Source organism: Emys orbicularis, chromosome 4 (assembly GCF_028017835.1).
Source record: "Emys orbicularis isolate rEmyOrb1 chromosome 4, rEmyOrb1.hap1, whole genome shotgun sequence".
Classification (NCBI taxonomy): Eukaryota; Metazoa; Chordata; order Testudines; family Emydidae; genus Emys; species Emys orbicularis.
The window spans coordinates 91755489-91773576 of NC_088686.1; the positions used below are offsets into that span (position 1 = coordinate 91755489).

The following is an 18088-nucleotide window of genomic DNA, read 5'->3' on the forward strand; positions in this document are numbered from 1 at the left end:
GGGCTTTCTACCAAACAACATTGATACTAACGGTGTCTCCATCCCCACTGTGATTCCAGGTGACCCTGTATACCCCACCTTTTGCCTCGTCTAATGAAACCATTCCCAGATTACATGAACAGATACAGATCCAACAGTACTCTCAATAAGTATGGGATATAGTTTTGGAAGACAAAGCAAGGTGAAGAGGTCCTCTCATCCACAAGGACAGCTCATTAACTAACATAGCTATTATAGCACTGCCGTGCTGCATTTTGCAGACCGCATATATGAAAGAAAAGAAAAAGTCTTCTAAGAATACCAATGAGGAGACAGCAGGGTGTACAGCAACAGATGGACAGGCAAGCTGTTACATCCAAGATCAGCATGATGCCCAAATTAGAAGTACTCTGTGCTCACCTTTTCAAACCATTAATGGAGATGGAACCGAACTAAATATTACCCCCTTTTTTCCTGCATTAGGAGTCATTTATAACAACATTATCTTCATTTGTACAATGAGAGAGTTCATGGAAGAGTGATTTCACGCTGTATTGATATGGCAGTAATCACTGACAACTTGTGCTACTAAACGGGTTTAAAAAGTTAATATTACGCTTTTGATAGTCTGATGCATTTATTTTTCCCTGGCTTTATTATTTGTATTAGTTATGGTAAGGGAATTTATGGGGACACACATTGATCTTGTGTATTGATATTGAACAGTATGTTCATGAACAAATTGCACAGAAAGTACCTTCTACACAAACAAGCTAGCAGGACACCAATGCCTTCATATCAGCCTCAGGCCAGCTGGCAGCATGCTGTGAGGAAGGCCTTCTTTGAGACATGCAGGTGACAGAAGGAAAACAAAATCAACAACATTGATCTCTGTGAGAACAACACAAAACTGAGCTCCACAGTGCATGCAGCATTATTTGCACAGGTAAGTGGCCTCTGGGAAATATGACCCCTGTGTAGAATTCAGAAAGCGAATGAGACAGGCCATTTAGGCAGCACCCAGTTTATTGTGAGATGGTATTGGGAAGACTATTTGCATTGTTTGTGCTATTATGCCAGTGGTCCCCATGCACACTGGAACTGCACCAGAGGAGATTGTCTTGGGGGTTAGCATTGCTTGCAGCAATCATCACTGTGAAGTGGTGACACAAATATCCATGTATATTTGTATGTGCGTGAGTTAACATGAACTGTGTTACAGAAGTGTTTGGAGGAACATGCTGGTGGCTAGTGTCCCACAGTCTCTCACGTGGATGGAGATCGGGACAATCCAAGCAGATGTTCTTACACAGGATTTGGTGTGCTTGGCATGCAAAGCCACAGCAATGACTTGTGGCATCACTCTGGATTTATTCTGATGGCCCAATGTCCTGAGGCAGTTTGCAAGTGAGAGAAGCTGACTCTAGATGGTTAAACACCGATGCTTTAGCTGGAGTTCTAAAAACTATCCAGAGGCTACTACATCCACTAATGTTCCTCTCAGTGAATCCAAACCCTACTTAAAACATCTGAAAGCCAGGACACCAGACGCTATTGGCTTGGAAGTTAGAGAGCCACTATCTGTGCCACATTGACTCCTTTTTAACATATTTTTGGGGAGGAAGTGGGTGTGAACATGTACGTAAACTAGCTAGAGTTTTTAAAATGAAATATTTCAAGCAAGAGTAAGTCAAATCAAATAAATGATTAATTGACCTAGATATCTAAGGGATTTAGTGTCTCCAGTAAACACTCAACACAGTTACCGTGCCAGCAGATTTGCCCTTGGAACAGACATGACTTTTCTACACCTTATGAGACGCAACACACTAGTTCTGTAAAATATTAACAGTTTGGTCAATATTAGCACTTAAAAAAAAACCAAAAAAAACCAAGTGTTAAAATCAACAGCAGTAAAAGTATCAAAAGGTAGGACTGTGTCCAACTCCAAACCTCCAGCTGCCACGTTTCAATAGTAGAATCCCACAGTATTGGAACATAAAAATCTGTATCAGATCCTTCTCTCTCTACCAGATCTTTTCACTCAAAACTTCCATTAAGGACAGTGGGACTTGTGACCAAGTAAGGACAGCAAGATCTGGCCCTATATTAAGAGTGGCTACTATGCCAGTTTAAAAACAGTTGCTTTTCAAAATATCGTTTGGAAGTAAACGTTCCAAAAAGTATCTATGTCCTATTTTCACATGTGACTTGTATGAAAATGGGACTTAGCCACTTTTAAAAATAAAGACCCCAGGTAAAGTTTTTAAATAGACAACCATACATGAATAATTTCTTAAACTACAAAGCACTCCCTCTTCCAGAGTAACAACAAATTAAGAAAGAAAAAAAATTCCATGTGGGTTTTTTTATACTTATTTTCCCTGAGGGATCAACAGAATCAAGAGCAGCACCATTAAATGAACACTGATATAGACATTATGGGGGAAAATAGGCTTTGTACAATTTTGAGAATTCCTAATAATTTAATTTTAAGGCATATTACAGACAGTGAGCCTTACCCTGAAATTTTGAGCTCAACGGGAAGTGTGCATACAGAGAGCCAGCAAGACAAGCCTTGCGTAGACACACATACATATTCACGTGTATTGATTTTAGAAATCAGAGACAGAAGAGACTCCAATATCATTTAGTCCAAGCACTGGAAGATGTCATAGAATTGTTCCCCAAATGATTTATCCTGTGTAGTTTTAATAAATGCTTCTAGCAACAGATTTCCATCAATTCTCTTGACAACTTTTAGGCCCACTACCCAAAAGATCATACAACTGGGACATTTCCCCCCCCCAATATCCAGCCCCCATTTTCTCTGTTCATGCCATTAAGTGCACGTAAGTTCAGCTATCTAAAGGAACTGCCTACAGAACAGGAACAGAAGAGAGCCCACCACTCCCTTTGTAGCCGGGAGGCCAGGTGATCTTTCCCTTGTAAACTCTTCAACGGGAGTCCTTGGCACGAAATGGCAGCCCTATCCAGCTTTCAGCCATTTTACGCTTTTAGGAAGCTGAAGATTGACATATAAAATATTGCAATATTTGGGTTACTGAACGGGTCTCTGGCTTTCTAGGTTTATGGTCTGACTATAATTAAAACAACCTGCTAAAAAACCCTTAAAGTTAAACTTTTCAGGTAATTAACATGGACTTGAAAGGTTTGAAATTAAAATAAACCACCATGGCAAAACCAGATGACACTGAAGTAGCTTCACCTTGAAAAGAAGCCACATCACACGACATCTTGATGAATCAACCCCTCCAGTTATGCCTGGAAATAGAGTTCAAAGTTCTCCAAGGGAAGCATTCAAGAGGGTGGGGTCCCTGGCCTGGAAGGGATGGGGTGAGGGAAGAGAGAGACTAGCAAGGGTTTTTGTAGGATGCAGCTCAGACAGGACTCCCCAAACTTTCCTGAGAGAATGTGTGTGTGTGTGAACCTCAGCTCATTCAACTTCTAAGGCAGGAGTGGGCAAACTTTTTGGCCTGAGGGCCGCATCGGGTTTCGAAAATTGTATGGAGGGCCGTTTAGGGTAGGGGGTTTCGGCCCGGCCCCCACCTCCTATCTTTGGCCCGGCCCCCACCCCCCCGGGACTCCTGCCCCATCCAACCCCCCCGTTCCCTGACGCGCCCCCCCCCCCCCCCCGGACTCTTGCCCCATCCACACACCCCTGACCGCCCCCGGACCCCCACCACCCCATCCAACCCCTCCTATTATTCCTGATGGCCCACAGGACCCCTGCCCCATCCAACCACCCCTTCTCCCTGTCCCCTGACTGCCCCCTGTCGCCCCATCCAACCCCCCCTCCTTCCTGACTGCCCCCGCCGCCACCACGCAGCACAGAGACCGGGTCTGGCCGGGCTCTGCAGCTGCGCTGCCCCAGGAGCTCACAGCCCCACCGCCCAGAGCATTGCACCGGCAGCGGAGTGAGCGAGCTGAGGCTGCGGAGGAGGGGAGGAAAGCGGGGGGGGGGCCGGGGTTGGCCTCTTGGGCCAGGAGCTCGAGCAGGACAGGACAGTCCTGTGGGCCGGATGTGGCCCGTGGGCCAAAGTTTGCCCACCTCTGTTCTAAGGCAACACTCAACTCAGTGAGTTCAAGTATCAGCTCAGATTAATAGAACTATAGGCCCTTTCCTGGTCTGATTTTGGGCGTTTGCTAATTAGAAACCAATATGAATTCTAGATCCTGCAACCATGTAACCTGGGAAACAGGGCAGCTTCTTTCCAGTTTCTGGGTGTAGGAAGGGAGTAAGTACTGGATCAGTCTAAATCTTGCTTAATCTAAAAAGGGTCTAGAAGGGGGACTGGAACCAGCAGTCCAAATGGGATTTAGTTTTGGGGTTCCATCATGGGTCTGCACTCCAAAGCTGCAGATTAAATAGGGTCTTCACCTGTCCATCCTCTATGGGGTGCTGAACCTGTATTTGGAAAAATTGCAGAACCACCGCCATAGTAAGAATTACTTTAAAATCATATTTAAACACAATTTAAAATAGCACATGAGTAAAAACAACATGCAAGAAATTATTGGAAGGGACGAGAGGGGTAAATTCCCTGAATCCCCACTTAACTATTTCACATATTTCGGTGGCAAGTGTTTTCTTCATTCCTCCCCCAGCCTCACAATGGGTTTTCTTTCCCTTTGGTGATGAAACAACAGTGTTGTGCCTTGGTTTCTTGCTACACTCCTGATGACTGAGCAGTAACCCACTGGCTAGAGTGGAATGCAATAGCAGACTCTCACTTTGTTACCACACAATAGAAACTTTAGAGTCACAGTGCGGTGTTTGGTTCGGATGATAGGAAACAATTGGCCCCATTTTGTGGCTTGAAAGGGGACGTAATGAATGTAAGGGAAGACAGCCCCCATGTCTTGTTCCAGTGGGAACCATGCATCTGTGTTCATATCTTGTGTATCTGCCAAGCAAATAGCAAACATCAAACATTGACAACTACAGTGTCCAAATATTTTAGGAAAATTGTCACTTGGTATCATGTGTCATTAAAGATTAAATGAGACCATAGAGGAGTCTGCTGCTTACTTACATTATTAATATTGGATTGCTGAAATGGATTTGTTCTACATTTGGGATTCTATTCCCACAGCAACACAGTGTCATGTGAAATAATAGGACTTTGGCAAAAGCACTTTGATTACTAACAGTAAACCTTGTGGTTAACGTACCAATTTACCATGAAGTTTGAAGCTTGCAGCCCTTTGCCCTTACAGCCCCACGCCCTCTTTGCAAAGACAGGAATGAAATATTCCATATGTTTTCTTTGTCAGTAACAGGGCTATCGAAAGCAGGGCCACATTAGTCTCCCTGCTGAGGGACTGGGTCATGCTATTCATGTGTAACCATACAGATGTCAAGAAAGTAATGGGAAAATTCTTCAACAAAAAACATTTTCACAGAACGAGGTTATCAAATGCACAACTCCATTTGCAGCATTATTCAATTAAGCCAAATTAAACAGGTTTGGCAGTATTATTAAATGAAGCTAAATTAACCTGAGTAGCTGTGAGGTCACACAACGTTTTATGATTCAGTGCCAACTGTGTATCATTTAGAAGTCAGAACACAATTTCTTGAAGTTTGATGCGGAGACATTCAACAGGCTCATTGTTTTTCTATTGTTAGGTTATTCAAATTTTAAAATAAGACGCTTTGAGTTTTAAAAGGGAAAGCTTAGCTAAACAGCCATAGGAACACAGTGTACAGCTGTTTTGTTCTTTAGGGCCTGATCCTTCAAGGCAATAAGCCCTCCCAGAAGGTGCTTAGCAACTGCTGCCTCACCTTTGAGCTTGTCTTCATGAGGAAAAAAGGAGAAAATTTACAAAAAATAATTTATGAGTGAGCAAATGCTGTAAAAACCACAAAGACACAACCCTATTACTCCTAGTGCCCTGTGCCTCTCAGGTGGTGCTCACCTCTATGCTGGGTCTTTATGGCATGAGCCTTCCCCTGCATTTTTATATACAATATACAGGAACCAGTTACTAATTTAACAAGACTCGTGGCACTTTACTTATATGTAGTACCTGAAGATAGGATCAAGTCCCAAGTATTTTAAACTGCAAGTCAGATGATGCAAAATAGTGGTTTCAAAATGGAAATTAACCTTCACAATGCATAAAGCTTATGGCTCAATTCTCAAAGCCAACAAATGATTGGAGACTGCTTAGAATTAGCAGATCCTACAGATGCCATTATTAATGTAGTTATAGCCACTGATTACTGTCCTTATCAAACACTTCCTGAAACCTAGTTTTTCCTCAGTCATTTGTCCAACTTTGGGGAGCTTCAAAACAAACAAAAAAATACATCACACCTATTTTCCTCCTCGGGAGAGTTCAGAATGTGGGACTAACTGGCTCCTACTTTGTAAGAGGAAGGAGTTGCTGCAAGTAAGACTTTTTAAAGGGGGGATTTTTGAGGCCTTGAGGACCTTCTTACTGTTTGCAAATCCATACCACATTTATATTGTTAGAATGCCATGTTGAAGGATCCCAAAGCACTTACAGATCCACCCATCTCTGGGGTGGGACACAGCAAATGATTAACATTACACAGTAATTTAGGACAGGGCAAAGACCAAAAAGACTACTCCAGTGCAGCACTTCAATAGCATTTCACCCTAACCATAAAAATACAGACAAGATCTGAATTACAAAATTCATCTTGCTACATATTAAAGCATCAAGCTTCCACAATTGTTATGCCACGTTATAGTAAAATTCTTCTATCTAGTTGTATCAAAAACTGCATTCAATCAGTTAAGTGCAATGAAATGACAATTTCATATTTTTAACTGTACATAATATACTGCTCCAATCTCTCAGCATAATATACATTACTTTTCAGATGTCCTTATTAAAGTAAGTTTCCTCAAGTAGAAATCCAAAATTAACACAAGGGTTTAACAAACAAAACAACAAAAGCAGTTTCACTTTATCTCTGTCATTACATGGAGTCCACAATATTTCAAATGTGTCAGTCTATGTTTCAACTAATGTTTTCTCAACAGCCAAAATGCATTGAACAAAACGCTCCTTTAATGGGTTGGTTTCATATTAAAAGCTCAACTGACTTTTTGTGGTTTTACTAAGCTCCAGGGCACCATATCAGTGTGCAGATATAGGACAATGACACAACTAAGAAAAAAATATGACATATAATTCCAAGTAGACACATACAATATACCAGAGACATGAGGTTGACAAAAAACAATATCATGTGATTTTTTTTTTTTTTAAAGTAAAAATAAGTTCTTTCACAGATGTCATACTCCAGCCAATTGGAGAAAATATGCCGACACCATCACCTGTTCAGAAACAACTCCCTTTTGCTTTTTTGAAAACATATGTTATAATATTGCTATGCCCCAGTATATAATGTTGTCAGTTGTCTGCACAAAAGACCCTTTTATACAATAGGGAAAATTGATGATGAACTACACACACAAATTATTGTCACATGCATACAGTAAACAAACAAATATTGAAACATTTTCTTTTCCAATCTTTCAGTTGTAGTAATCAGTGTTAGCAATAGAATGTAAAATCATTATAAGTTTGGAGGTGTCTGACATGAAAGTCAACAGGAGTAATAGTAGCTCAGCACCTCTGAAAATCAGGTCACTTCTTTTGCCAAGCATACCAGATGCCATCTCAGCATTATTCCCACCAGGCACTAACATATGCAGTGAACTACAGCAATGCTTCTCAAAGTCGGGCCGCTGCTTGTTTGTTTACCTGCCGCGTCCGCAGGTTCGGCCGATCGCGGCTCCCACTGGCCGCGGTTTGCCGCTCCAGGCCAATGGGGGCTGCAGGAAGGGCGGCCAGCACATCCCTCGGCCCGCGCCACTTTCCTAACAAGCGGCGGCCCGACTTTGAGAAGCACTGAACTACAGTACATTCTACACAGGCTTGATATCGCACCATCAACAGGAGTTTAGCCATTTACTTCAATGGGAGCCGGATGAGGTCCTGAAACATGCGTTCTCAAACATTTCCAGAGTGAGGACAACACTAGATCGTGACAGGGACAACCTTCCCTCCCATTCAAAATTGTATAGACAAGCTTCCTCTCTCATTCACAGTGACATAAAATCTAGTGGCAGCTAAAGCAATTGCTTACATACCAGTAGGAGAGAGATTAGGAAATCATTTAATCCATTTTTAGCTGACTTGTAATGCAATTTAGCAGCTGGAAATAATGAAGAGCCAACTTCATGGGACCAGACATCCCTCTACAGATCACAGATTGAGAACCTCTCATTAGTAAATACCAGCAGGTTTTGGTTTTTTGTTTTTGTTGGAGGGGGGTGGGGAAGCCGACCAAGCATGCCAAGAGGCAGATATGAAAGATGAGGGTAGGTAGGTTCCACCAGCAAGGTTCAAGGACAACGTCCAGATGCAGATGAGGTGCCCAGCCCAGCTGCTGGGGAGGTTGCTGGGATTTCTAGAAAAGTGCTGCCCCTTAAACTCAAACTGGGGTCTCCTCTTTTATATCAGCCTTCTGCAAATAGGTGTCTTTTTAAGTTTGGAGCTCATCTCTTCTCTCTCTCCTGGAAGTTAGAAGGAGCTTTCTGTCTCCTCCGTGTAGAAAGACTGGCTGGATACTCTAACCTCCCTCTCTGTACACCTCCCCCGCAGTGAGGGTGATGAAGAGAAAATGTTTCTGCGATTCTAGCTCTCCTCCAGCCTCTTTCAGGTTCTTCATCTTGTCTATGAACAAATCCAATATCCTAGCTTTTTCCAGGTGGCAGCAGCATAGAATTGACACGATTTTTGACAGTTTCACTGCTGCCTACAGAGTTCAGAGGGCAAGGTGAAAGCTGATCAGTCTTGCTAATTTCACTCTGTTAAGGCTTTGGAAAACCATGAGCAGCAGCAGGGGCACTGGAGCTGTCTGTAGACCCTCCACAATACAAATACTGCACCAGCTTACATTTGGTTCCCAGTAAGAAGGCAATCTTCACTAATGAAGGCTAGAAACTCTCAGCCTGCTTTCCCAAGGGACCAAGAACACAGTAGCTTTCCTTCACCTTACAAGGAGGTAGGAATGCTTTGCCCTTCTGGAATCTAGGCCAGTAACTTTCTCTGTGTACATATAAAAAAGAAAAAGAAAAAAAAAAACAGGGGAAGTGTCTCATGAATGTTTTTTTGAATGCCTGAATTGCGTCCTCCAGTATTTTTCATGTTAAACACATATTTACTAGTAAAAGCCTATCAAGAGTTAAAGGGAATGATTTACCAGTACACACTTGTTTTAAATTAACGTCCTGAAATTTTTCACACAGCAAACTGATTTCCATGCTCCCTGAAGTCACGGTTCTGAGCCTCTGCTAGTCAGCATCAAACAAGAAATGACATATGGCTGACAATAATGAGCTCAAGGTGCAAAAATAAGTGTCAAGTGCCTGACAAATTAGACACTGTGGTAGGGCATTGATTTTTGGGGAGAAGGGGAGGCACACAAGAACTGTGTTGCCAATTACATGTTTTACACTCTTTTTCCTTAAAAACCATAAAAAACCCTCTACCTTCTCATGCAATACCTAGGACTTCATATTTCTTATAGAAGAAAGAAGACACATGAAAAAATACATACTTTAAATGCCCCAATCTTGCAACCAGATCAGCTTGAGAGACCCTCACTGAATTCAGTGTCGCTCCCCACAGCTGCAAGGATCTGCTCACCTGGATCCAGTTGCAGGATCTGGGCTGATGTATCCACTCCAGTGTTATTAGCCAGCCCAGACCCATGAAGAGTCTTATACTCTGCATGGGTGCAGAGCTCCATGGTAGCAGATCAAGATGTATTCTGACTGTGTTGTGTTTTGTTTTGTTTTTAAGAGTCCTTTTAACTCTTCACCGTTTATGCTGTTCTTTTAATTTTTGTTAATGAAAAATGAAAAATAGATTAGTCAGTTTCATTTCAGTTTCACTCTTGGTTCTCATCCATTAACACAATGCTAGAATGCGGAAGGTGGGGAGAAGAAAATATTTCTTTTTAAAGCAAAATAGTGTTTTTATTGTTGTCAAAATTATTTGTTATATGTGTGTGGTCTGTCTTTTTCTTTAAAAAAGCCTTTAAAAAAAAAAGAAGAAGACGACGACAAGGCTTGCAGCCACTGCCCTTTTAAAGAAAAAAATGAGTCTTTAATATATGAATAAAGGTGGACTTTATCTCTCCACATATCACAGTATGTGGCATAGGCAAGTGAAAAATTACACAATGTGTAACTGCAAAACCTTCAAACCTATAATGAGATAAGGCTTTTCTATCTCAGGAAAATTATAATTATGCTACATTTTCCAAACTGAAGGTCATGCCTGGCCATCCTTACTTTTCAACATATTCCTTCTGCTAGACAATGTTCATTGCACCTAAGCAGGCTCCTCACCATTCTAATGCAACAGTAACTGATCTATAACATTACAAGGCAATGCCTTGTATCTGACACATTAGAAGAGAACATCTTAGGTCTACATGCTACCTACCATTGGTTTCAGCTGATGCTACATAAAAATTCTAGATGAAAAAAAAAGACATTCAGTTATAAAAACACACAAGTTTCGTTGTAGCCAGCAGGACTAGTCAAGTGATACTATAATCCTGCTGAATATATATAAACTCAGCAGAAATAGCCCAGTTGGACCAGATTCAGGTGCAATACCTTCTTCGAGGTGGGTACAAGAACATTACAAATCTCCAAGAATTAATCAACTTCTTACAAATACAGAGACACCAATTACCAAATAGCTAGACCTTGCTCGTTAAAAAAAACCCAACGTTTTGATTTTGTGAAGCTGCAGAACAACTGTAGAAAATACACCATTGAAACTGATAGTTTTTAAAAGCCATTTAACCTGATTTTGGCAAATAGCAAAATTAACATTTCCTTTTTGAATGTCTACTAGAAAAAAAGACTTTTTCTTTTATGAAGTGATGGATTTGGAAGAAAGGGAAGACTAACCGAATATGCACAGTAAGAATGGAGTGCATTTAAAACAAAATTAGGCAGCAATTGTGTTTTTTCTCCATGCAGGGAAGAGAGCAGAGAATAAAAACCAATGCAAACAAACATGTGAAATGGGGTAGTCAATTATTTTTTGTCAAGGTCCAAATTTCTTGGTCTAGGTCCAAATTTCTTGGTCTAGGTCCAAATTTCTTGGTCAAGATATAGCCAAGGTCCAGACTCCAGAGAAACATTTTTCAAAACACAATAACGATAATAATATGTAAATAAAATGATTTCACAGTCCATTCAAAGGTGTTTGGCGGTCCAGATTTGGCGCATGATCTGCCTATTGACTACATCGAGATTGTGCCAAAGCATTTGGACACTAGAATGCCTATGGTCTTGAAAACATACACACAAAAATTGGAAAAACAGTAAAATTAAAGCAAAGTAACCAACCCCCCCAAAATTGCAAAGACTCTCAGAAAATAATTTTGTTTGAAGAAAGATCTTGGGAAGTAGAAGGAGTGGAATACTTGCAATTTTAAGCTTCCAAATTTTTCAGCAAATCTTGAAACAAAATGCTATGTATCCTAACAATCATTGGCAAGAACAAGGATTATATTTATGGCTAGATAATATACTTTTCACTTTAATACTATATTTTATTTAAATTGGCTGGGATTTTCAAAAAAACCTAGCGATTTCAGAAGCCCAACTGTGTCACCTCGAAACAGCCTGATTTTCAGGAGGTATCAAACACCAACCCTGTAAAAATCAGACCTATTTAAAGTGTCTGAAGTTGGGGATCCAGATATCCAAGCTCCCAAAGATCACTAATCATTTCTGAAAAATCTCAGCCAATGTGTCTCCACCCTAGATTTGCACCAGTACTAGACTTGAAAAGTACAGTATTTGCGGTTAAGTAATTCCAGCAGTAATATAAAAGATGCCCTCAGCATAACTTGCTTTGACCACAGAGAGAATGTTTTCTTTTACATAACATATTGCCAGGTCATTGACAACATGCATAAGATCAGTAGTGTAGTGCAGGGTAAACTTCTCATTTGGGGAATATGGAGTTAAGTTTAGGTTAGTTTATCCCCTTCTTTGGCTACCACTACACCACTGAGTAAGATCATGTCAGAGAACAAGAACACATTGCATCAATTAAAATAAATAAATAAATAAATAAACAAACTCATTAGCTTTCATCTTAACATTACTGCTTTGGCATAATCAGCTTGCTAGACAACAGTTATTTTGCAACAAAGCAAAGCCACAAAGCCTATGATGAGAAAAAAACAAGTAGCTGATTGTGTAATTCGGACTTAGAGACCCAACTAAGTTTTACCAAAATAATGGCTCCGTACAGTAACTGTATCAAAAGTCTATCTCCTCTCTTGTTCCTCCTGATACCCACTGGATTCACCCCTATCTCATCTGCTCTAATCTCCTCTGTTCGTATACTTCTTCCACTCTACTCCCTTCTCTGAGTTTTTTTCCCAGGCTGCCTCATTCATGGAATATTATCCAAAAAAAATCCCTGTTCATCAAAATACCAGCCTTCCTCATTCAAATTCATCATTATCATAACAACAACAACAATAATAAACTTCCATGTCACCCAAAAGCCATGAGTTATCCTCCTTTAAAAAAATAAAAAAAAAAAAAACCCTATCATTATATGTTTAATGGAAACATCCTGCTCTGCTCATACCATAACTGAGGGTATGTCTTCATTAGCAATGTTAAAACACTGCCGTGGCTGTGTAGTCGCGGCACCAGCGCTGTGAGAGAGCGCTCTCAGCGCTGTTTTAAAAAAAAAAAAAAAAAAAAAAACCACCCAGTGCTGGTGAGTAAAGTCAATACTGCCACTTTACAGCGCTGAAACTTGCAGCGCTCAGGGGGGTGTTTTTTCATCCCCCAAGCGAGAAAGTTGCAGCGCTGTAAAGTGGTAGTGTAGAAAAGGCCTAAGTAACTAGATGATATTATTGAAACCCCAGTCCTTCCTCCCTTCATCCCCAACCCCTACCATTGTGTGGTATTCACTCATTTTGTCACATGTAAAATTAGACTGTAGACACTCCACGGCAAGGGACTCATAATATCCATTAGACTCTATGAAAAAAAATACATTTTAGTGAGTCGTACAATAATAATCAAGTATAGTAAAATAATGGATGTACTGAGAACAAAACATACCAAGAGGAGTATCCAGGCTAGGATACTCAATTGACCATTGTAAGGTATCAGTACAAATAGAAATAGGAAGAGACAGGAATGCAAATGGACATCCACTTGTGGTTCTATTCAAGCTAACCTGATATGGAAGATAAGGGAATACATCAGTATATTTTTATATAGATAGGATGTAATACTAAGATTACACAGTTAAAAGTTATCAAGAAATGCAGTGTAGCTGTAACGATGTTGGTCCCAGGATATTAGAGAGGCAAGGTGGGTGAGGTAATATCTTTTATTGGACCAACTTCTGTAGGGCTACGTCTTCACTACCCGCCGATCCGGCGGGTAGCAATCGGTCTATCGGGGATCGACTTACCGCGTCTAGTGAAGACGCGATAAAATCGATCCCTGATCGCTCTGCCGTCGACTCCGGAAATCCACCATGGCAAGAGGCGGCAGCGGAGGCGGCGGCAGCGGTCGACTTTCCCCCGTCCTCACAGCCAGGTAAGCCGACCTAAAATATGCAACTTCAGCTACGGTATTCACGTAGCTGAAGTTGCGTATCTTAGGTCAGACCCCCGCTGTAGTGTAGACCTAGCCTAGGTCTCTGTCACCAACAGAAGTTGGTCCAATAAAAGATATATTATCTCACCTACCTTGCCTCTCTAACATCAAGAAATGTAAGGCTTTAAATGCTTGCAGGGTACAGGGCAGGTAAAGGATATGGTCATTGTTTGTCTAGAGACCATTTTCTGCAACGTTGGGTTAACAAGGCAGCAGCACATCACCATGGCAGTTTCTTGGACAAAACAAAAACCTAAACTTTCATTTAGAAACAAAATTAAGTTTGCAACTCATAGAATATCAGGCTCAGATGATGCTTACCAAGTGTGCTGAATTTTCTATGGCTTATAAAACTATTATTCTGCCTTTCCCCCATATCCAAAACTTGGGAATGGCTATGCTCCAAAACGGGGAATATTTAAATGCAAAGTTTCAAAAAGCAGCCATTGTTGAGTTCTGTGTTTGAAAAAAATCAAAAGCAAGGACAATAATTGGCATGCGCATGGGGAGTATTTTTAACTCTTGCAGAACAAAAGAGATGAAAGGATTTTACTCTGATGTAGACTGCCCAAACACCAACACACATTGCAGTATATATCACATCCCACCTTCAAACAGAAACCAAGTACGGAATACATCAGTCCCAGAAGTGAATTTCAGGAATCTTATCAGCATATGAAAACAGGGAGTTACAACTGAAAGAGTTTGGCAACTATATCTATATTGGGTTCTAACTTTAATGGCTTATAACCACTTCTGGACAATAAAGGCAGTCTCACAGATATACAGGGATGCTAGTCAGCCTAATAATCATAACCTCAGAGCTCCTTTCTCCCAAGAATCTTGAAGCACTTTACAAAGTTTGGCAAGATCCCTATTTTACATATGGAGAAACTAGGGCACAGGGAGCTTATTAGCAAGTCTTAGGGCATGTCTACATTGCCCTGCAGTTCCGACTACTGGGGCGTGAATAGCATTGCGCACCAAAGTGCTGCGCTGTAACTCCCCCATGTGGATGCTGCAGGTGCGAACTAATATGTTCACAGTTTGCATTCATGTAGTCCTCCTTCAAACAGGACTACATTGTTAATGCGAAGTAGGAACCTTTTAGTTTGCGCCTCCAGCAACTGGGGGAGTTACAGCACGGTACTTTGCTGAACAATGCTATTCACACCTCCATTCCCCAAGGCCATGTAGACATACCCCTAGTTTGCACAGTACCCAGTGGCAGAGTGAGATCCCGGTCCTCCTGTCTTCCAGCCCCCTGATCTAACCATGAAAAACACTGCCTTTGCAAAAGAAACACAAGGAAAAAGCCAACTCCCAGTATTATATGGTCCTACTTTGCGGTCTTACTGTATAATACACCTAAGTCAATGAATAAATATTACTTTGCAAATATGCAACTTCCTGCTAACTAACAAGTAAAAGACTCATAAGATTTCAGGCTCAATAATCTGCTCTACACAATCCAAATGATAAAAATATCTGCACACGTGGTATATGAGAGAAATGGGACATGTTTTGCTAAGGTACAACTGATGAACAAGTACTGGGAAAACCCTGGTAATTCATACAAAGAACCAGGAGACCCTTTGCATATTCATGAATAAGAAAGTAAATGAACCAAAACACACAGAAAAATAAAGACAATTTCATCAAAGTGTATTCTGCTCGTTTACTTTGACAAATATAGTTCAGTATTGATTTATGATTATGCATCATCAAAATTTGCTATAATGTGCACTAATACATTTTGCAACAGTAGTGAAGCTTTAGTAATACAAAATCTCATTACAGCCCTCTGCTATTAAAACTTTGCTGAGAAGTGGGGTAAGCCTGGCATGTTTTATTGTGAAACTTAACAGGTTTGTGGATTAGCAAAACTCTACCATATTGAAAGCTGTAAATCCCTCTTCAGTCATCTCACTACACAAGGGAAATGTACAATTAAAGGTTTATAATAAAATTATTGAATATTTAACACAGATGCCAACTGGCAAATCTTGCCTAAAGTGCCAACTTTCACGGAGGACTTTAAAGAAACGATCCAAAGAAACAATCTAAGGTTTACTATGAAAGGAAACTGATTAACCAAATTCACGAGACTATTAAAACAAGGCAAATAAAGCTGTATTAGAGATAAAAGTTCTCTCATTCCACATTATAGACACAATATTTTGAACAAATTAACATTTAGTGTGCTTAATTAATAACATCTGCCTACACTACAGACTGGACATGATATTTTGGCAGAGGAATGGTTAGTGTTGTTTATGGATGGACTACCTAACTTACCATCCAAAAAAAAAAAAAAAAAAAAGCTTGAAACTTTTGCTGGGAGCAGCACATCTAATTCACTTGCTAGCTAGTTAAATACACTCTGAATTACTATGAGGATGTTGCAAAGGATACAAATACTTGTCGTCTTTCCATATTTTAAGGTGGCATTCTGAATTAAGGCAGGTAATGTTGTTACCTGCTATATTTACCTCATGTTTAACATTTACATATTATCAGAATCTTTTTCCTCATTTCTATGCAAACCATCTAATCCTCCTTGGCCTTGCATACCTGAACAGCTATTAACATTAACCCTTGAACTTCTCTGCTCCTTTGAGCAATATGATACTGCTACATAATTCCATTTTCAAATATAATAATTGATGGGTTTTGTCCCTCACCTCCAGCCTTCTCACTTGGCATATTCTGCAGGTAGTCGGTCTCCTGACATTCTAATACCTAATCAGCACTCTACTGCCTGAAGTCTATACATCTCTTATTGTTTCCTTTTTCAGCTTGGACCTTGCAGAGGCAATGTAAGTACAGTAAATGAATCTGCTTAGGAAATGCCAATTGGCGAAAGCCATCTCCTGCTCTTGATTGATACAAACAGATTTGTGGATTTCTACAATTTTTTAGGAAATTCTTCTGCAACCCCAAATGCTTACAACCCAAACATTCAAAGGGAACACCTCAGATGCTTAGATACCAAGTTGATAAACACACTTTAGAAATGCCGAAGACAGAGTTCAAGTAAAAAAAAAAAAAAAAAAAAAAAACACATTAAATGTACGTAGCAGTGCTTATTTTTTATTGTTCTTAATACTGTGGTCTCCTCTTCATAAGGCTGTTTGACAGACAGAAGGGTCAGTTTGCTGTATTGAGATCTTAGAGCCAGCAAAATCAAGGTATTTGCTCAATAACTATGCTTGGATTAATTTTTTTTTACGCTGATTATGCTTGAATCCAGGTGTTTCCTCACTCAGTATGCCCAAATTTGGCAGCACAAAAATATTGTCTTATTGATTCTGCCTTGCCCTTACCAGTTGATGGTCTTTGCTTGACTGGGAACGGGCACGCACCAACCAGCACGGTCTGGGGTTCTGTTTGTTTGACACACACTAAAAAGGTGTCTAGGTCCAACTTTGACCCAGATCTGCAAATCCCCGGCCTCAAGATACCAAAAGCCTGTAGGATGGGGACAAGGAACCACGGACAGAACGAGGGGTCTATTTCTCAAAGGAAGGGGCTCTATTAAAATAGACACAATATCTCCTCTCCGCTTCCTCCATCGGGGGGAATAAGGTAGTAATAAGGTAAGGGTCACCCTTCTCCCACCTACTTGTCAAATGGGATGCAAGGCCAGGGGGAATTAAGATCACCAAAAAGACTGGCAGAAGGGCTGGCTGGGCTCTAAAAAAATCTTTAAAACAAAAAAATTCCCGAGTTTGTTTGTTTTTGAAAGCACTTGGCATTAACCTAGCCCAGCCCCAAGCGCCCAGACGGTCTCCGTACCCTGCCACACTAACAGGTAGGGCAGGCATCTGCCCAGGCCATGCTGCCAACACACCCACCCGGGAAACCTGTTTGGGAAAGTCTGGAGGCAAAGAGGGACCCCTTCTAGCCCACACCCCCCACACCAGTCTCCACCTCCCGCCGCCACACCGCCCCCGCGTGTCCCCCGGACTTACAGGGCGTGGGTGAAGGCGCTGAGACCCTCAGGCACGGTGGTCAACCCCCTGCCGGAGCAATCGACTCCTCCGTCCCCATCGCAGCTGCAGGAAGCCGGGCAAGGAGGAGGGGAAGCTCCGCCGCTGGGCCCAGCCGAGCTCCCGAAGCCCCAGGCGAAGAAGCCGAGCAGAGCCAGGCACCGCATTGCGAGCCCCCTCCGGTGCGTGCGGGAGTCTCGCTCCTGGGAGCGGCGAGGCTGCCCGGGCTGGACGCTTCGACTCGGTCCCTTTGCAGAACGATTCCTCCCCCACGCCCGCTGCAAGACGCCTCTCCGGCTGCCCTGGCCCCGCGCAGAGCCGAGTGAGTCCTTGTTACCGCAGCTCCCTCCCCACCTCCGTGCCCAGCGCAAGCGGAGTGTCTCG

At 41.5% G+C, this 18088-nt stretch overlaps 1 protein-coding gene across 1 annotated transcript in view; it reads right to left on the minus strand.

Annotated features, from left to right (window-relative positions):
- The window catches only part of LGR4 (leucine rich repeat containing G protein-coupled receptor 4), a 127767-nt gene extending 109896 nt beyond the window's left edge, over positions 1 to 17871 (minus strand). Inside the window, exon 1 of the mRNA XM_065403496.1 lies at positions 17687 to 17871. Coding sequence (XP_065259568.1) covers positions 17687 to 17871 — 185 coding nt within the window. The remainder of the gene's footprint in view (positions 1 to 17686) is intronic.
- Positions 17872 to 18088: the final 217 nt, after the last annotated feature.